Genomic DNA, 21,174 nt, shown 5'->3' on the forward strand with positions numbered 1-21,174 from the left:
TTAAAGGTACTGGAGGCAGACTTCAATGAAAAGAGCTACGAGGATAAATATGTTTCGCAGGATGATGTTCGTTTCATACGTTTTCTTGGAGATAATATAATGCAGAAGGAAGATGGACACTATCAAATGCCCCTCCCTTTTAAGAGCAGCAGTCTACCATCACTGGCCAACAATAAAAGGGTTGCCACTATTCGGTTGCAACATCTGGAAAGAAAGTTAAAGGCAAATAAAAAATACCATAGTGAGTATACGGCTTTCATGGAAGAAACAATATCTAAAGGTGAAGCAGAACTAGCACCTCCAGCTGGGGAGGACGAGACCGTCTGGTACATCCCTCATCATGGGGTGTATCATCCCAAGAAGCCTGATAAACTGAGAGTTGTGTTTGATTGTTCTGCAAAATTTCATGGCATTTCGTTAAACGATAACCTGCTGACTGGTTCTGATTTAATTAGCTCTCTCGTAGGAGTTTTGTGTCGCTTTAGAAAGCAGGAGGTTGCTGTGACTTGTGACATCGAACGGATGTTTCACCAATTCCACGTCTCCCCTGAAAGTCGCAATTATCTTAGATTCCTTTGGTGGGAGGGTGGAAAATTAACAACAGAACCAAAAGAATACAGAATGACAGTCCATCTCTTTGGTGCTGCTTCCTCTCCTGGATGCGCTAATTTTGGGTTAAAGTATCTGGCACGGCAATACCAAGTGGATTATCCCGTAGCATCGGATTTTGTGGAAAACAATTTCTATGTGGACGATGGACTGATCAGTGTTTCAGCAGTTGAAGAGGCAAAGGAGCTGATTGTTGAGGCACAGGAACTTTGTCGACGTGCAGGTCTAAGGCTGCACGAGTTCAATTCAAATCACAAAGAAGTTCTTACCTGTGTGGCTCCCTCAGAAAGAGCAGTAAACATCATCCCACTTGACCTTAATCCGGTATTAACATCAGAAGGACATGTACTCGGTTTTCAATGGTCCATGGATACAGATACCTTCAGCTTCAATCTCAATGTAAAAGACCACCCTCCAACACGACAAGGTCTTCTGTCAGTTGTGGCCTCCTTATATGACCCACTTGGGTTCATGGCTCCCTTTACTTTGAATGGAAAGCGTATTCTGCAGGAGCTGTGCCACAAAGGAATTGGATGGGATGATCCACTGCCTGAAGGCTTGAATATAAGGTGGGAGGAGTGGGAAACCGGCCTCCAAGTGTTGAAGACAATTATCATACCCCGATGTTATCACCCTCGGAACTTTGGGAACGTTGCGAGAGTTGAACTGCATCACTTCTCGGACGCCAGTGTGTCCGGTTATGGTTCTTGCTCCTACCTTAGATATAAGAACGAGAAAAATGAGATCCACTGTTGTCTAGTTATGCCTAAAGCAAGAGTTTCACCTACAAAGGTCACAAGTATTCCAAGACTGGAACTCTCAGCAGCAGTAACAGCAGCTAGGATGAGTGTTTTGTTGAAGGCAGAGCTTCAGATGAAAATTGACCAGGAATATTTCTGGACAGACTCTCAGGTCGTTTTGGCTTACATCAATAATGAAGCAAGAAGGTTCCACGTGTTTGTGGCAAACATAGTTCAGTTGATAAGAGAAACCACCAATCCAAATAATTGGCACTATGTTGATACAGCACAGAACCCTGCTGACCAGAGGCCTTCGTGCAGCGGACATTGCATCAGCTAGTTGGTTACTGGGCCCAAAGTTTCTGTGGGAACGAGAAGTGCTTCCAATACTTAAACACTCTGTGGAGTTGTGTGTTGGAGATCCAGAGGTAAAATTGGCTCAAGTATGTGCAGTACAGGCCAGAGAGCAGATGGACGTCTTATATCGACTGGACCGTTTTTTTCACCTGGACCACACTTCTTAAGGTGGTTGCTAGGATTAAGAGGTTGGGGTCAAAGGTAAAAACTAGCAATACAGTGACTGCTGAAGAACGCAGGAAAGCTGCGGCCGTGGTAATAAAGCTTGTTCAGCAGGACTCATTCCCCAAAGAGTTGAAAGTGCTTCAAAGTAGAGGGCAAGTGAATAGTTTTCCGAAGACTAGTCCTCTTTTTCATCTCAATCCCATGCTGGTCGAGGGACTGCTTTGTGTCGTGGGAGGCTTAAGGGGTCAACCCTTAGCCCAGAACAACAGCATCCAATTATTCTCCCTAAAGACAGCCACATTACTAACCTGATTTTGTCGTACTATCATGATCAGGTCTGCCATCAAGGCCGAAACCAAACCTTGATGGAAATTCGGGCCAATGGATTTTGGGTCATTGGTGGAAGCAAGGCAGTTGCTAAGTTGATACATAGATGTGTGCAATGCCGTAGACAGAGAAGACCAGCCGAGGAGCAACAAATGTCTGCATTACCTGAAGAACGGTGTGAAGTTTCAGACCCCTTTTCATTTTGTGGGATGGATTGTTTCGGCCCGTTTCATATTAAACAGGGTCGTAAAGAATGTAAGCGATATGGTCTTATCTTCACATGCCTGTCTTCTCGAGCAGTTCATATAGAAATGCTGGAAGAGCTATCCACAGATGCTTTTATTAATGCTTTACGTTGCTTTATCAGTCTTAGAGGTGCAGTTAGTCAACTTCGTTGTGATCAGGGAACAAACTTCGTGGGAGCTGCCAATGTGTTTAAAGAAGCCCTCAAGCAATGTGATATGAATGCACTTGAAGCCTTTCTAGCTGAGAAACAGTGTGAGTTCATTTTCAATGCCCCTTCAGCTAGTCATGCCGGGGGTATCTGGGAGCGGCAGATACGCACCATTCGTAATGTTTTGAACGTTACTATCGGTCAGTGTCATGGAACACTTGACGATGCCTCTCTAAGAACTCTTCTTTATGAAGCAATGGCTATTGTGAATAGTCGCCCTTTAAATGTTGATGGCATCAATGATCCAAAATCCTTGTATCCTTTGACTCCGAATCATCTCATCTTAATGAAGTCTAAGATTGCTCTACCACCTCCTGGAAAGTTTGTTGAAGCAGATATATATGCTGCAAAAAGGTGGCGTAGAGTGCAGTATTTAACTGAGCAGTTCTGGAGTCGTTGGAAGAAGGAATATTTGTTGAACATTTCCTTAAGACAGAAGTGGCCTGTTTCTCGTCACAATTTCAAGGTAAATGACATTGTCATAATCAAGGAGGATACAGTTCCAAGAAACGAGTGGCATTTGGGACGAGTTGTGGAAATCGCAGAAGGGTCTGATGGGTTAGTTGGTCGGGTCAAGGTTCAAGTAGGAGAGCGGAGGTCCACAATTAAAAGAGACAGTCCTTCTAAACCCTCAATTATTGAACGGCCTATTCAAAAACTAGTACTTTTGGTAGAAAGAGATTAGATTGTTGTTCCTTGGGGAGAAAAGAGAAAAAAAAAAGAAAAGGGAAAAGGGGGAAGATGCCAATTGGGAAATGGAAAGTTTATTTAAATGAACGATACTCGCCTAACCGTTTACCAAGGAGTCTTAGAGGGTTGCAGTGTATTTATTGTAAACTAGAAATCATGTATGATTCACTGTTGAATATCCTGAAGGGATTGTTAAATCATAAACACGATTTGGTGGGAGTGTAAGTGGACGTTGCTTTGCTTGTGTCGTTAGTATGATTTAGTCACGTCCGGGTAACAGACGCGCCCCGGATATAAGCAAGCTTGTTTGGCGCGTATAGTATGTTGTCTAAAGGAATGGCGAGGATTAAATGTTTCCCAACCCTCTGTTAGATGTTTGTACCCTTGGTAAGCGGAGCGAGGTAGGTGTGTTTTTATTTGTTGTTGATGTCGTGAAAATTTGATTGTGTAATGTTAAATTAATGGAAGATTAATGGAAGATGTGTCTTTGCGTGTATTGTAAGATTTATTGTGACTTTGTTTGTTTCAGTTTCACGGTGCGTGACGAAAGAATAAAAGATATTTGCACCGGTCAAACTTTACGCTGGTTTATTGATGCCAAGGGCTGCTACACGTACAAAAACATAAAAAAAAAAGAAAAAAGTTGCATTGAATGATGCATGATAACAGGGATGCAGACAGCAGTCCTTCCCATAGTAACCTTACCACTGTTTCTTTTCTCAATTCTACTTTTTTTGCCTTTCACCTTTCCTTTTCTTTTCCGGGGCTGGAAGTACACGCAGTTTCAGCTTGTCATCTTGCTTACTTAGAAGAGGTAGTGAGTCTTCTTTTGGGACAAAGAATTTCATCTTTCCTGTTATTTCATGAATGACTGCAGCAACAAATCATGATCCACACATATGTATGATAGATCCTGGAGAATTTTTAATTTCTCTCGCAGGGCACACCATTTGCCTCTGTGTCTGTCTTTGTACACTGAATGTCATGACAGTCTATGGCAACAGGATGTTCAGTATTGTCCTCATTACATGTCGGTGTGGTGCCCATGAGGCTATTGGCGCAGACTGTATCGTCCTTGTCAATCACTTCTTTCACCTTCAAATTTTTCTGACTTGACACAACATCCGTGTCAAGAGTGACATATGGACTGCTGATGTAATCTGGACACAATAAGTAAGTACCATGAGCTGTCAGTGTGTCTGAAAACAGCAAAAAAATGCTTGCGGGGTAAAAAAAGTGGACTTAAAAGATCTGCATTCACATGACGGAAAACGGTCTGTCCCCGAGATCCACAGAGTACCATTCACGTGATTGCTCACTCTGGACTTTATAAAGCCCCTTACTCTGCTCTTGAACTTGTTGGGAGGTATAACAACAAGCTGCCTCTAGGTTTTTCAGGCAATGTTGCACAAAGGTTCTTGGACGGTCCCAGAGGAACTCAGGAACATTAGCACTGTAGACCTTGTGTTCACTCCTGTACATGTAATTAAGTTTAGCATATGAGAGGAGCTGCTCAGGGATGAACTCAGTAACTATTATATCAACCAAAGATGATACTGTTTTAGTACCTGAAATCTTCAGGTAAAAGCTCTTCAATGAGTTGTTCATTGCTTCAGTGCCATTGTTTGTGGATACAGACACATTAAATCCATGTGGAGAAAATCCTCTGCTTTCAGAGTGTCCATGACGACTTGTTTTCTCACTTTTGAAGCTCCTTTCTCAATGCTGAATTTGTCGAATCTGGAAAAAAATTATATATGCTTTGTAAGAATATAATTGATTGAAAGAGTTGCTAAACAAACAAAAAATCCTAATGGTTTGATGTATTTTATAAGAGAATATTCTCTGTAAACCCACTTGGAAATTATATTTATTCAAAAAAAGGCTACATAAATAAATTGTAGGGCTGCCCCGACTAAAGATATTTCTAGTCAACTAGTAGTTATTCATTTAAGTCATTAGTCAACTTAGCCTCTTCCTGTTGAATAATCTTTGTTTGTATATTTGTTGGCAAAATAAATTTGAATTTAATGCATTTCTTTTCAGGTTATACATTAAAACCATCAGTAGGTTAAAAAAATGGTTACCTTAATACAGAATATGTATTTTTTTTGTGCTTTAAAATATTTCTAGACAAATCCAATTTGGCTATTGAAATATAAGTTTCCCAACACTATTGTACAGAAGCAATGTAGCTTACCTTCTAATATACCTAATAAACAGTTTGGCTGTGCAGCCAACTTTTTTGGTCGTTTGAATATACATTCTCTTCCTTTTGCCGGAATATGCTCAGCCTCTTAAAAGAGCTGAAATATATGCAAAAGTGTTAACAGAAAAGTATGCTTTTGAAAATTGTACATTAGTTACCCTAAATGAAAAAAGAAATCCCCTGAATCTTACCTCCTGAGTTTTGCAATTCTTTCGTGGATTTCCATGCTGACAGCAATGAATTACTCTGTTTGTGACAGCAAGAGGTACATCCTCAGAAAAATCTTCCACCTGCCAAACCAGACGATGCAGCCCCTTTTCTTTCTTTCTTTTATCATCAGACCTACAAATAAAAGCAAGCACTTAAAGACAAGAAATTGTAATAATAATCTTCAGTTCTCTAAAAGCAACCAAAACATCTCTTATTCTCATTCTTACCAAGCAACGAAAGACGTCAGAGTTTCTCTCTTGTGGCATTCTAGCACAGTGTTGAGGTCAGCTTCTTTGGTGATGAAGCCAGACACATGGGTTTTTGAAATGTTCAAGACATTAAAACAATCAGGGAGCCATTTTGTGGCAAAAGATTTAGTAAGGTAATCTGTAAATAAGAACTAGGGAGAACATGGTGCATTTGAAGAAACTTTTGAACTTGAAATAACATATTCTATGGCAATTCTTACCTGGAGTAAATGGAGCAAACAGATTAGTAGGAGCAGTGATGTTGGATTTCAGTGCAGCATTTGACCTGATAGATCATAAAATACTGCTTCAAAAATTAGAATGCTATGGCTTTACACCTTCGTCTCTGTCATGGATGGGGAGTTACCTATCCAATAGGAAGCAGCGGGTGTTCTTTAATGGTCAATATTCATCTACTAAGACAATACATTGTGGAGTGCCCCAGGGTAGTTGCCTTGGGCCTTTGCTATACTTGATCTTTACAAATGATTTACCTTTTATTGTGAAACATTCAACTGTTGTTATGTATGCAGATGATTCCACACTGTACTGTTCTGGAGAAACTCCTCAATATGTCTCAAATCTATTAAATCATGATTTGCAGAATATAAGCAAGTGGGTAAAAGATAACAAATTAGTTTTAAATGTAGACAAATTGACATCTATGATATTCTGGAAAAGATCAAAACTAATTACCCAGCCCTCTCTGAACTTGTCAGTCAATGGGCTGCAGCTAAGACAGGTGATGCAAGTCAGGTTACTGGGTGTCACCTTGGATTCTTACTTGTCTTGGTCAGCTCATATTGATGGAATGATAGTTAAAATGAGGAATGGTATTGCAATGTCCAGAAAATGTATTTCATATATTCCTATCTCCATTGCTAAACAGGTTGTTCAGTCTCTTGTTTTGTGCCATTTAGAAAACTGTCCAATTATATGGTCGTCTGCATCACAAAAAGACCTTCGTAAGCTTCAAGTGGCACAAAATAGGGCAGCGAGGACTGTCCTCCAGTGCTCTCTTGACACTAACGTGGTCCTGATGCATAAATGCCTTTCTTGGCTCACAGTTGAAGACAAAATTAAACTACGATTAATTTTAATATTGTGGAACGCAGTTTTTATGAAACAGCCACAGTTTCTCTCTGAGCAGATTGTTTTTGTAGGAAGTAGACACCTATATGCCACCAGGCAGGCATTAGGCGGTGACATAAAACTTTCGCTTCCCAGGACAAATTTTCTGAAACGCACATCACTTTATAGAGCAATATCTATTTGGAATCGACTCTCTGTCTCATCACGCAGAATTCAGAACAAATTTAAATTTAAGAGGACAGTAACCCAGGAATTGCTGCAAATTACCTTGTGGAGGCTGGAAATTGTCATGTTATTTTACTTGGTAATATTTTGTATGTAATTGCAATGTTTGAAATCTTTTTGATTGTAATTTGTGTTGTTATTGTTTTGTATAATTTTATGTTGTGAATATGTTAAAGAGGACCCCAGGAAGATTAGCTGCCATTAAATGGGCCGCTAATGGGGATCCTAATAAAAATGAAATGAAATGAGTAATTATGGTCTGGTCTGCCATAATGCACACAAAACAGAAGGCCTAAAAAACTTAATGTGATGACAGATTCTTACCATAGTATAGCCTAACGTTACATTATATGTGCTCTTTAAGTGAGTCTTCAATAATTCTATTACAAAGACTATATTAACAATAATATACAAGACAAGCATCTCGAACGGGACACCTAGCATAGTATAAAACATTATTCCCAATTGTCAATATGTAATAACGTTTCAGTCTACAATTATTCATATAGTTTCAATAGTAATTCAATAGTTAAAACGGCAGAATCTTACAACGACTAAAACACCAGTAAACATTTGATGAGACATTTGATCAAAAAGTGAATATTTAAACAAACCGTTAAGCATTAAAGTAGTAAAGTCATTCCGTCATTGGCAGTTAAATTAATATTAATGTTATGTCAGAAAAGTTACTCCGTCGTTTCGTGGTATTCCCGCCATTTCTGAAGCCTAAAGTGGGCGGGGCCGGCCGTCGCCATCTTGGCAGCGCGTCACCTCTCGTCACTCCCGGATAAAATAAAATGGGCAAAGAGGCGAGACCTGGGTGGAGCTGAGGTGCTAATGCTATACATATGCTGTGTCCCAATTCGCTTATACTACGTCCTAAAAGTATACTCTTTTTGTGAAGAAAAAGTACATACTTTTGAGTGTGTAGCTAAAGAGTAGGCAAGCTTTGGGACATACTATCACGTCATACTATCACGGACAGGCCTGTCGCGTGCATCTGTCACCGTAAACTGCCCTGTCAATCATCTTGCAATTTGAATATAATGATGCATTTAAAAGGTAATGGCTAAACGTATCTTTACAAAAGTTCACAATGCTGTTGCAGATGCAATATAATGTGGACAACATTGAATAAATTCATTCAATAAATCAGGTTAGATACTGATAATTAATCACTCAAACCTCTTTATCTAAACCAGTGGTTCCCAAACCTGTCCTGGCTACCCACCAACACTGCACGTTTTCTTTGTCTCCCTAATCAAACACAACTGATTCAACTCATCAGATCATTATCACATGGGTGGGTTAATGATCTGATGAGTTGAATCAGGTGTGTTTGATTAGGGAGACAAAGAAAACGTGCAGTGTTGGTGGGTCGCCAGGACAGGTTTGGGAACCACTGATCTAAACCTCTCTACATAACCACCGGACTCGCGCATCCTCCATGTCTGTAGTTTTTTAACACTTTTCACTCGTGTTTGTAGTTCTCACCGAATCCTCGTCCAACGCGCGATGGGTTGTGGGCAATATCAGCCGTTAGCGTGCGCAACGATCTGCACTTCGGATTCTGACCGGATATAGTAGACCATCCGGGTCTCTTTGAAACACTCATTTCAACTACGATTTGGGACGTACTAATTCTATTTTTGAATACTATTTACGACGGATAGTATGCGAATTGGGACGCAGCAACAGTTCCCACAGGCCAATTAATGTCACGTGACCTCCCCAGAGACCCCATCTTTGATGGCATAAGCTGCTGTGTTTACAAAGTTTTACCAGAGAATGTCGTTTTACAAGCAAATTTCGAATATTTCTTTCTGTTTATAATGTTACGCAAATCATGAAGAGAAAAAAGTGAAAGATTATACTCCATTAACACTTTACAGATCAGTTTATCAGTACTCTTTACAGACACAAAGAGGTACAATGCGAACATTTCATTAATAAATGGTGTGGATCCGTATGCGCTAACGAAGCTTTGCCTCAGATACAGTATTTTCATGTGTACCACTATCTGGTATTGGCTAGGAGTTCACACATGTGAGCAATTCCGAGCCTGGAAATCACTGGAGGCGTACAATCAGTTTGCCGAGGGTTGGGTTGGTGACGTTTGCTCAAGTGCAATCAATGGAAAACTAGTCATCATAGCGAAGGTATAGCATGATGCTAGACTATCTATCTATTAAAAAGCCATAGTCTGCACAATTTAATTCCTATGTTCCCTTAAAACAGTCACCGGTGCTTTCTGTATATGCATGTACTTATTTGTACACTGAAGAATAGGGGTGGAACGGCACATGTATTCGTATTGAACCGAAACGGTACAGGCGTCATGGTTCGGTGCATGAATATAAAAATAAATAAAACTCGCGTGCAAATTAATTAATGTCATGCGGAACTACTTTATACGCGGGTTCTTTAGGGACATAATCTGAGATTGCAATGTGTGTGAGTGAGTGAGTGAGAGAGGCGCGGGCGCGATCGAACAGTGGAAACAATGTTGTTTTGTATGTTTTTAATACCTCGTCATTTTGTTCATACAGGACATCATTCAAACTACAAAGTGTTAACTTATATTTGTGTACACTCGCAATAAAACACAACATTGTGCTTTTGTCAAACTGTAAAACAAATTCTTGCATGTTTTGAGGGAGTTTCTTTCCCATTTATCCTCGCCAGCCATAACCTCCGTCGTTGTTCTGACAAAAGCTTGTGTCTTCTTGTGAATGTGTCTTCTCACATTCATGGAGTCTAATGACGGGTATACTGTAAAATCCAAATTTAACTGAACCTCCGGCACGATTTGAACATCCATTGACCCAGCAGGAGATGACCATTTTAATTTTTTAACACGAAACTCATTTCACTTCATTTCAGCTTCTTCTAATGCTCTGCCCACAGCAATGGCACCGGGTTGGCAAATGCCCGTATGTTGTGACGTCATGTAGGAACTATGTATATGCTACTGGCCTCGCGCTAAAGTGACCTCGCGCTAAAGTGACATGCTGATTGAAGTAGTAAAGCCAATAGTTAAAGTTCATGTTTTTGCCCTTCGAGATACTATAATAGTTAAAAGACGTAAATAAAAGTGAGACTGTGTATCGTGATGCATTATTATCCTGCTAGTTAAAAATGTATTATGCAGTAACTTACAATATTGCTCTGAGCTTGTGCGTGGGACAGTGATTCATGCGTATACATGTCAGTCAGCATGGCATCACACATCAAGTCCGTAAAGAGCTTTATTCAGTCCATTTTAAAATCTGATTTTAGCCGCCTCTCAATTTCTCAAAAGGGTTAAACCAAAGATATTACCTCAGAAGTTCAAGTTAATGCACTAGAAACCCGCGCTCATTCAAGGGTGTGCATCTACTGATGGACGGAGAGAAAGCACTGACACCTGCAGGATTTCATCTGCGGTACTTTTTATTTAACACTAAAGTTAAATAAGCATCTGTTCCGTGAGAGCAACAGTAGCGCATAACGAGTGTGGTCTCTATATCTACAGACGTTTTTAAATCTAAACTCCAAAAAGCAAAGAAATTGTCAGACATCCATTAGTGCATGCGAGGAAAACAACTGGAAATACAGCGCTGGTTGTGCTCTCCATACTCGACAACGGCGGAATCCAGCGGCGTGGGCGGAGGTATAGCTCGTGTATTGTATGAAATAATCCCGAAAAAAACACAAACACGGCAGAGATGGCAAGTTCAGCAGTGGCTGGGATTAGCTGAGAGTGACGCTAGTGATGTGTCGTTCATTTTGAACGAATCTTTAATATGACTCGGGACTACCGAGTTGTCTCAGAGAGTGATTCGTTCATTTTGTGTTGACCGCGCATGCGCATTGCGCAACATGTGGGTTCTGAATCTGTACTGGAAACAGAAATGATTAGTTCATCTCTCGAGTCTTCGGGTTCGGCCGGGTCCGAGTCTTTCGTTCTTCCTGTCAGTCCCATAGAGGCTATGCTGTCAGTACCGGAAAGAGGAATGATTAGTTCATCTTTCGAGTCTCGAGTTCGGGTTCGGCCGGGTCCGAGTCTTTCGTTCTTCCTGTCAGTCCCATAGAGGCTATGCTGTCAGTACCGGAAAGAGTAATGATTAGTTCATCTTTCGAGTCTCGAGTTCGGCCGGGTTCGAGTCTTTCGTTCTTCCTGTCAGTCCTATAGAGGCTATGCTGTCAGTACCGGAAAGAGGAATGATTAGTTCATCTTTCGAGTCTCGAGTTCGGGTTCGGCCGGGTTCGAGTCTTTCGTTCTTCCTGTCAGTCCTATAGAGGCTATGCTGTCAGTACCGGAAAGAGTAATGATTAGTTCATCTTTCGAGTCTCGAGTTCGGGTTCGGCCGGGTCTGAGTCTTTCGTTCTTCCTGTCAGTCCTATAGAGGCTATGCTGTCAGTACCGGAAAGAGTAATGATTAGTTCATCTTTCGAGTCTCGAGTTCGGGTTCGGACGGGTCCGAGTCTTTCGTTCTTCCTGTCAGTCCTATAGAGGCTATGCTGTCAGTACCGGAAAGAGTAATGATTAGTTCATCTTTCGAGTCTCGAGTCTCGAGTTCGGCTGGGTCCGAGTCTTTCGTTCTTCCTGTCAGTCCCATAGAGGCTATGCTGTCAGTACCGGAAAGAGTAATGATTAGTTCATCTTTCGAGTCTCGAGTTCGGCTGGGTCCGAGTCTTTCGTTCTTCCTGTCAGTCCTATAGAGGCTATGCTGTCAGTACCGGAAAGAGTAATGATTAGTTCATCTTTCGAGTCTCGAGTTCGGCTGGGTCCGAGTCTTTCGTTCTTCCTGTCAGTCCCATAGAGGCTATGCTGTCAGTACCGGAAAGAGGAATGATTAGTTCATCTTTCGAGTCTCGAGTTCGGGTTCGGCCGGGTCCGAGTCTTTCGTTCTTCCTGTCAGTCCCATAGAGGCTATGCTATCAGTACCGGAAAGAGGAATGATTAGTTCATCTTTCGAGTCTCGAGTTCGGGTTCGGCCGGGTCCGAGTCTTTCGTTCTTCCTGTCAGTCCTATAGAGGCTATGCTGTCAGTACCGGAAAGAGTAATGATTAGTTCATCTTTCGAGTCTCGAGTTCAGGTGGGTCCGAGTCTTTCGTTCTTCCTGTCAGTCCTATAGAGGCTATGCTGTCAGTACCAGAAAGAGTAATGATTAGTTCATCTTTCGAGTCTCGAGTTCGGGTTCGGCCGGGTCCGAGTCTTTCGTTCTTCCTGTCAGTCCCATAGAGGCTATGCTGTCAGTACCGGAAAGAGGAATGATTAGTTCATCTTTCGAGTCTCGAGTTCGGGTTCGGCCGGGTCCGAGTCTTTCGTTCTTCCTGTCAGTCCCATAGAGGCTATGTTGTCAGTACCGGAAAGAGTAATGATTAGTTCATCTTTCGAGTCTCGAGTTCGGGTTCGGCCGGGTCCGAGTCTTTCGTTCTTCCTGTCAGTCCTATAGAGGCTATGCTGTCAGTACCGGAAAGAGGAATGATTAGTTCATCTTTCGAGTCTCGAGTTCGGGTTCGGCCGGGTCCGAGTCTTTCGTTCTTCCTGTCAGTCCTATAGAGGCTATGCTGTCAGTACCGGAAAGAGTAATGATTAGTTCATCTTTCGAGTCTCGAATTCGGCTGGGTCCGAGTCTTTCGTTCTTCCTGTCAGTCCTATAGAGGCTATGCTGTCAGTACCGGAAAGAGTAATGATTAGTTCATCTTTCGAATCTCGAGTTCGGCCGGGTCCGAGTCTTTCGTTCTTCCTGTCAGTCCCATAGAGGCTATGCTGTCAGTACCGGAAAGAGGAATGATTAGTTCATTTTTTTCGAATCTTTGGGTTTGAGTCTGTTTAAAGATGATTCCTGTTCGTGAAGCTGCTTACACACTTACGACATATATAACAGTCCTTTCTTTAATGAATTTTCATGTGGCAATTAAGGTTTCCTCTAAATCTGAAACTCCTGCCACACTGTTGGCAGGTAAAAGGCTTCTCTCCAGTGTGAATTCTCATGTGGACTTTAAGGCTATCGTTTTGAGTGAATGTTTTTCCACACTGTTGACAGATGAAGGGGTTCTCTCCAGTGTGAATTCTCATGTGGGAATTAAGGTTTCCTTTAAGATTGAAATTCATTCCACACTGTTGGCAGGTGTAAGGCTTCTCTCCAGTGTGAATTATCATGTGGCCTTTAAGATGCCCCTTTTGAGTGAAACCCTTTCCACACTGAGGGCATGTGAATGGCTTCTCTCCAGTGTGAACTCTCATGTGGTTGATAAGACTTCCTTTTTGAATGAAACTCTTTCCACACTGTTGGCAGGTGAAATCCTTCTCTCGAGTGTGACTTCTCATGTGTACTTTAAGGCTTTCATTTTGAGTGAATGTTTTTCCACACTGTTGGCAGGTGAAAGGCTTCTCTTTAGTGTGAACTCTCATGTGGACTTTAATGTTTCCTTTAAATCTGAAACTCTTTCCACACTGTTGGCAGGTGAAAGGCTTCTCTCCAGTGTGAATTCTCATGTGGACTTTAAGGCTATCTTTTTGAGTGAATGTTTTTCCACACTGTTGGCAGGTGAAAGGCTTCTCTTTAGTGTGAACTCTCATGTGGACTTTAAGTCTTTCGATTTGAGTCAAACTCTTTCCACGCTGTTGGCAGATGAAGGGTGTCTCTCCAGTGTGAACTCTCATGTGGACTTTAAGGCTTCCATTATTAGTGAAACTCTTTCCACGCTGTTGGCAGGTGAAAGGCTTCTCTTTAGTGTGAACTCTCATGTGGACTTTAAGGCTTCCATTATAAGTGAAACTCTTTCCACACTGTTGGCAGGTGAAAGGCTTCTCTTTAGTGTGAACTCTCATGTGGACTTTAATGTTTCCTTTAAATCTGAAACTCTTTCCACACTGTCGACAGGTGAAAGGCTTCTTTCCAGTGTGAATTCTCATGTGTCTATCAAGGCTTGCCTTTCCTGGAAAACCTTTTCCACACTGTTGGCAGGCAAAAGGCTTCTCTGCAGTGTGAATTATCATGTGGCCTTTAAGATGTCCCTTTTGAGCGAAACTCTTTCCACAATGAGGGCATGTGAATGGCTTCTCTCCTGTGTGAATTCTCATGTGGATGACAAGACTTCCTTTTTGAGTGAAACTCTTTCCACACTGTTGGCAGGTGAAAGGCTTCTCTCCAGTGTGAATTCTCATGTGTCTTTTAAGGTCTCCATGTAGATTGAATCTCCTTCCACACTGAGAGCAGGTGAGAGTTCTAGTTCCTGTCTTCTGAGCTCTTTTTAGTGTGGAAGTCTTATTAGTCTGTGAGCAACTAAAATATTTTTCTTCAGTTAGGTCTTCATAATCTTTCTCTTCCTTTTCATTCAGTACTTGACTTTCCATTTTCAGCAGCATCAGGCCTAAGTTAAATACAACAAATACAAGTTAACTCCAGTTTAATGGCATTACACGACACATATAGCAACATTTATATTTACGCATACAGACGCTTTTATCCAAAGCCACTTACATTGCATCTCAAGGTACACATTTACATTCTTATCAGGTCTTGCTTTCCCTGGGAATCAAACCCATGACCTTGGCGTTGCAAGTGCCAACACTACTGTTTGAGAGACAGTAGAAAACATTTATACCAATGTTTCACAAAGTGGTCCCATACTTCCCCCACTCATTATCCAGGCCCCTCACCACCCCTAACAAATAAAATGTAGTCTAATTGTTAATATAGACAGACAAAGTCAAAATAGACAGTAAAGACATTCATACGATTAAAAAAACGATTTATGTTTCAAATAAATGCTGTTCTACAATTCTGTTCATTAAAGAATCCTGATTAAAAAAACCACTTCGAGTTCATCATAAGAAGAAAGGATTCTTGAGCACTAAATCAGCAAATTAGGATGATTCTGATAAAAGTTCACATTTGTCATTATAGGAATAAATTACATTTTAAAATATATTAAAATAGAAAACCATTATATTAACATTTAATTATGTTAAAGTGTTAGTTCACCCAAAAATGACATTTCTGTCATTAATTCCGAGAAAGGTAGTAAAGAGATAGTTAAAATAGTCCATGTGACTATACAGGTTGAGGTTGAACTCTTCAACAACAATTTAAATATTTGTAGAAATAAGACGATTGCAGTAATGAGATTTGAGTAATGAGACGATTGCAATTCACCAGTTTCACAAATAATATTACTATATTTTATGGGTAGCCAGGGAAAACCCAGACAACTTCCGGCAAATTTAGATTTGCTCTGAAAGTTAGTCTGGCAAAGAGCTCATTCAAGCCCATTTCCAATCCGTCGAAATCGAGGCACCAATCAGAAGCGTTGGGGCGGGCTTTACACGATGAGGACAGCGCTGGGATTTTGAAGCAGATTTTGTAGCCTACATTACAAAGATGGATGCCGCCGTCGAACATCACTCGTTCCAATCAGCTATCGCGTCTGTTTTAAAGGGATACTCCGCTTTTTTTGGAAATAGGCTCATTTTACAACTCCCCCAGAGTTAAACTGTTGAGTTTTACCGTTTTTGAATCCATTCAGCCGATCTCCGGTTCTGGCGGTACCACTTTTAGCATAGCTTAGCATACATCATTGGAGTTGACAAGACCATTAGCATTTCTCAAAAAAAAAATGACCAAAGAGTTTTGATATTTTTCCTATTTAAAACTTGACTCTTCTGTAGTTACATCGTGCACTAAGACCGACGGAAAATGAAAAGTTGCGATTTTCTAGGCTGGTATGGCTAGGAACTATACTCTCATTCCTGCGTAATAATCAAGAAACTTCACTGCCGTACCATGAGAGCAGCAGGCGTAATGATATCACGCAGCGCCTGAAAATAGTTCCGTTGTGTTGACGGAAGGTGGCCTATTTTCAGGCGCTGCGTCACAAGTCTGTTTTGATTTAATGGTCAGAAGCTGTCTAGCCTATATGACAAAAGAAAATCACAAACATGACACTTGTAAATCTTTTTTTTATGAGTAATATAACTTTCAAACAAATTAGGAAAAAGAAATTTGTCTGGTCATGTGATCTCAACATGTCTGTCCACATGAGGCTTCGCTCTGTGTCAAATAAAACCACTTTAATTAAGACAAAATATATCACTCATTCGTAGAGCTGGACATTTTAATAAGGATCAAATGACTGAGTTCAGCTTTGAGAATGAAACTGACCTGTTTGTTCCTCAGTTTCTTCTTGTTTCACACTGAAGGTTTCTTCAATCTTCACGTCTTCAATCTCCTCTTTAATAAACGGCATCTTTATGTCTTCACTCTCCTTTTTTATAAAAGCCATCTTTATAATACTGTGTCACGTGGTCTCAGATCTTCACCAGGAGTTTTTCCTCCGTTTATGAACACTTCGTCCTGTTTAATATGAGAATAATTAACAGAAAGAAAAACACTCTAAACTAAATCTCTGAGAACGTCTCAATCAGATCTAGTTCAGTAGTTCAGTTCACTGGTAAGAGAGTCAGTCAGAGAGAGAGTTAATGGACTTAAATGATCTGATTAGACTAAAAACACTCTAAACTAAATCTCTGAGAGCGTCTCAATCAGATCTAGTTCAGTAGTTCAGTTCACTGGTAAGAGAGTCAGTCAGAGAGAGAGAGTTAATGGACTTAAATGATCTGATTAGACTAAAAACACTCTAAACTAAATCTCTGAGAGCGTCTCAATCAGATCTAGTTCAGTAGTTCAGTTCACTGGTAAGAGAGTCAGTCAGAGAGAGAGAGTTAATGGACTTAAATGATCTGATTAGACTAAAAACACTCTAAACTAAATCTCTGAGAGCGTCTCAATCAGATCTAGTTCAGTAGTTCAGTTCACTGGTAAGAGAGTCAGTCAGAGAGAGAGAGTTAATGGACTTAAATGATCTGATTAGACTAAAAACACTCTAAACTAAATCTCTGAGAGCGTCTCAATCAGATCTAGTTCAGTAGTTCAGGCCATCCTTAAAAATATTTTGGTTTGCAGTAACAGCAAAAAAAAAAAAAAAAAAGGGTCGGTAGGGAGGTCTATATTTTTTTTTTTTTCAAAATTCAATGAAAAAAAAAAGGACAATTTTGGTCATGGTGATTACGTCGGTATGAATTTAAACAAATGTGCATATCGTGACGCCACTGACAGTGTCTTCAATGCCTTTGGGCGCACCATTGCGAATCTCATTCTGATACAGGTTATAGACAACAAACAATTTGAAATCTTTGTCAAAAAACATGTTTATTGCATTAATTCCAGCTGCATTCATTTGGGGGAAAAGAGTGGATTTTCAGAGGGAAACAAATAAATTAATGACTAATCTCACCAGCGCCGCGCCGACCAATAAAACAGCGCATTTGGCACTATTCGTTTAAATTGGACCCATAAACATCTGCTATTATTAACGGAAATCAGTGAGGTCAAATGGCTAGGCGCATTGTAGAAACTATATTAAGTAGTCCTGACATATTATGGAATGGTCGATTTTCTTTAGTGTAATTTAGTACATTTCGGTATGGGATGTGCTGTTTTATTGGTCAGCGCGGCGCTGGTGAGATTAGGTCGCGCAAGCAAACACTTCCTTCCTCCCTGCGCTGTCGAGTCTGTCGCGCTCGCGCGTCTCGGTCCATTGAGCCACGCAGATTAGCTACATGTCCGCGCTGCGCGAACTCTGTAACACCCCGCCGTTTCGTCCCACTTTCGGTGTGTTTGGCTTCCCATACTTATGTGTGTTTGTCAGAGCCTGCCGTTGCTGTGTGACGCGCGTTCGCGGCGGCCATATCGTGACGAGCTGCTGGACGCGCTCCGAGAAAAGGCCGTTAACATCTATTCCCTATTCGACCATTAAGAATTTCGAATAATGAGCGACTAAATGTAGGCTCATACAGACGTATTTCACAAGCAGCCGCGCCGCAGCCATCATCACCGAGCGCGAACCATTGACAGTGAATGAAATGAATCGAACGCACAGGCCATAGTGTGACATGCGTAAACCAATGGTGTAAACATAATCATAGATGACGCCACGGGTTTTTATTTAAAAGAAAGAACGTAGCCTGCTTACTATAATATAATTTATATTTTATTGCATTTGTATTAGGTGTTTGAAGAGTAAAAAAAAATCGGTCGGTCTTAATGCAAATTTACAACCGGCAAGTCGGTCGGACTAAAAGAAAAAAAAAAAAAAAATTTGGGTCGGTCCTAAATTGACAGGGTCGGTCGGGTTACGGCAAACAAGAATATTTTTAAGGATGGCCTCAGTTCACTGGTAAGAGAGTCAGTCAGAGAGAGAGAGTTAATGGACTTAAATGATCTGATTAGACTAAAAACACTCTAAACTAAATCTCTGAGAGCGTCTCAATCAGATCTAGTTCAGTAGTTCAGTTCACTGGTAAGAGAGTCAGTCAGAGAGAGAGTTAATGGACTTAAATGACCTGATTAGACTAAAAACACTCTAAACTAAATCTCTGAGTGCGTCTCAATCAGATCTAGATCAGTAGTTCAGTTCACTGGTAAGAGAGTCAGTCAGAGAGAGAGTTAATAGACTTAAATGACCTGATTAGACTAAAAACACTCTAAACTAAATCTCTGAGAGCGTCTCAATCAGATCTAGTTCAGTAGTTCAGTTCACTGGTAAGAGAGTCAGTCAGAGAGAGAGAGTTAATGGACTTAAATGATCTGATTAGACTAAAACACTCTAAACTAAATCTCTGAGAGCGTCTCAATCAGATCTAGTTCAGTAGTTCAGTTCACTGGTAAGAGAGTCAGTCAGAGAGAGAGTTAATGGACTTAAATGACCTGATTAGACTAAAAACACTCTAAACTAAATCTCTGAGAGCGTCTTAATCAGATCTAGTTCAGTAGTTCAGTTCACTGGTAAGAGAGTCAGTCAGAGAGAGAGTTAATGGACTTAAATGACCTGATTAGACTAAAAACACTCTAAACTAAATCTCTGAGAGCGTCTCAATCAGATCTAGTTCAGTAGTTCAGTTCACTGGTAAGAGAGTCAGTCAGAGAGAGAGTTAATGGACTTAAATGACCTGATTAGACTAAAAACACTCTAAACTAAATCTCTGAGAGCGTCTCAATCAGATCTAGTTCAGTAGTTCAGTTCACTGGTAAGAGAGTCAGTCAGAGAGAGAGTTAATGGACTTAAATCACCTGATTAGACTAAAAACACTCTAAACTAAATCTCTGAGAGCGTCTCAATCAGATCTAGTTCAGTAGTTCAGTTCACTGGTAAGAGAGTCAGTCAGAGAGAGAGAGAGAGTTAATGGACTTAAATGATCTGATTAGACTAAAAACACTCTAAACTAAATCTCTGAGAGCGTCTCAATCAGATCTAGTTCAGTAGTTCAGTTCACTGGTAAGAGAGTCAGTCAGAGAGAGAGAGTTAATGGACTTAAATGACCTGATTAGACTAAAAACACTCTAAACTAAATCTCTGAGAGCGTCTCAATCAGATCTAGTTCAGTAGTTCAGTTCACTGGTAAGAGAGTCAGTCAGAGAGAGAGAGAGAGTTAATGGACTTAAATGATCTGATTAGACTAAAAACACTCTAAACTAAATCTCTGAGAGCGTCTCAATCAGATCTAGATCAGTAGTTCAGTTCACTGGTAAGAGAGTCAGTCAGAGAGAGAGAGTTAATGGACTTAAATGACCTGATCAGACTAAAAACACTCTAAACTAAATCTCTGAGAGCGTCTCAATCAGATCTAGTTCAGTAGTTCAGTTCACTGGTAAGAGAGTCAGTCAGAGAGAGAGTTAATGGACTTAAATGACCTGATTAGACTAAAAACACTCTAAACTAAATCTCTGAGAGCGTCTCAATCAGATCTAGTTCAGTAGTTCAGTTCACTGGTAAGAGAGTCAGTCAGAGAGAGAGAGAGAGTTAATGGACTTAAATGATCTGATTAGACTAAAAACACTCTAAACTAAATCTCTGAGAGCGTCTCAATCAGATCTAGATCAGTAGTTCAGTTCACTGGTAAGAGAGTCAGTCAGAGAGAGAGAGTTAATGGACTTAAATGACCTGATCAGACTAAAAACACTCTAAACTAAATCTCTGAGAGCGTCTCAATCAGATCTAGTTCAGTAGTTCAGTTCACTGGTAAGAGAGTCAGTCAGAGAGAGAGAGTTAATGGACTTAAATGACCTGATTAGACTAAAAACACTCTAAACTAAATCTCTGAGAGCGTCTCAATCAGATCTAGTTCAGTAGTTCAGTTCACTGGTAAGAGAGTCAGTCAGAGAGAGAGTTAATGGACTTAAATGACCTGATTAGACTAAAAACACTCTAAACTAAATCTCTGAGAGCGTCTCAATCAGATCTAGTTCAGTAGTTCAGTTCACTGGTAAGAGAGTCAGTCAGAGAGAGAGAGAGAGTTAATGGACTTAAATGATCTGATTAGACTAAAAACACTCTAAACTAAATCTCTGAGAGCGTCTCAATCAGATCTAGTTCAGTAGTTCAGTTCACTGGTAAGAGACTCAGTCAGAGAGAGAGAGTTAATGGACTTAAATGATCTGATTAGACCAAAAACACTCTAAACTAAATCTCTGAGAGCGTCTCAATCAGATCTAGTTCAGTAGTTCAGTTCACTGGTAAGAGAGTCAGTCAGAGAGAGAGAGTTAATGGACTTAAATGATCTGATTAGACCAAAAACACTCAAATCTAACATAAGAAGCTGATTAGTAAAAGTTATCATTAATGTGAGATAAAGCATTAAATTGTTACATTCAATAATCAAACATTAATTTAACCGTTCTTGTTAAAACTATGAAAGTGCGTGAATAGTTTGCACACAAACCTTTCTTCTTCAGCCGAATCACAACAGATGCAGCGCAGCCTTATGACGTCACACCAACAGACCAAAATAAAAGTCCT

General features: G+C 40.5%; 1 protein-coding gene across 2 annotated transcripts in view; it reads right to left on the minus strand.

Annotated features, from left to right (window-relative positions):
• Positions 1-10,740: 10,740 nt before the first annotated feature.
• LOC130070367 (gastrula zinc finger protein XlCGF57.1-like) overlaps positions 10,741-21,174 on the minus strand; it is a 63,058-nt gene continuing 52,624 nt past the window's right edge. Inside the window, exons 2-3 of one of the 2 annotated variants that reach the window (XM_056234749.1) lie at positions 16,482-16,566; positions 10,741-14,691 (exon numbers count right to left, since the gene is read on the minus strand). In XM_056234749.1, coding sequence (XP_056090724.1) covers positions 13,211-14,691; positions 16,482-16,566 — 1,566 coding nt within the window. In that variant the 3' untranslated portion in view covers positions 10,741-13,210. Of the gene's footprint in view, positions 14,692-16,481; positions 16,611-21,174 lie in introns of those variants that run through there. The other variant, XM_056234745.1, reaches the window with a different exon arrangement.

This window comes from Rhinichthys klamathensis, unplaced genomic scaffold (assembly GCF_029890125.1).
Source record: "Rhinichthys klamathensis goyatoka isolate OS25496 unplaced genomic scaffold, OSU_Roscu_1.1 h1tg000018l_1, whole genome shotgun sequence".
NCBI classification, from domain to species: Eukaryota; Metazoa; Chordata; class Actinopteri; order Cypriniformes; family Leuciscidae; genus Rhinichthys; species Rhinichthys klamathensis.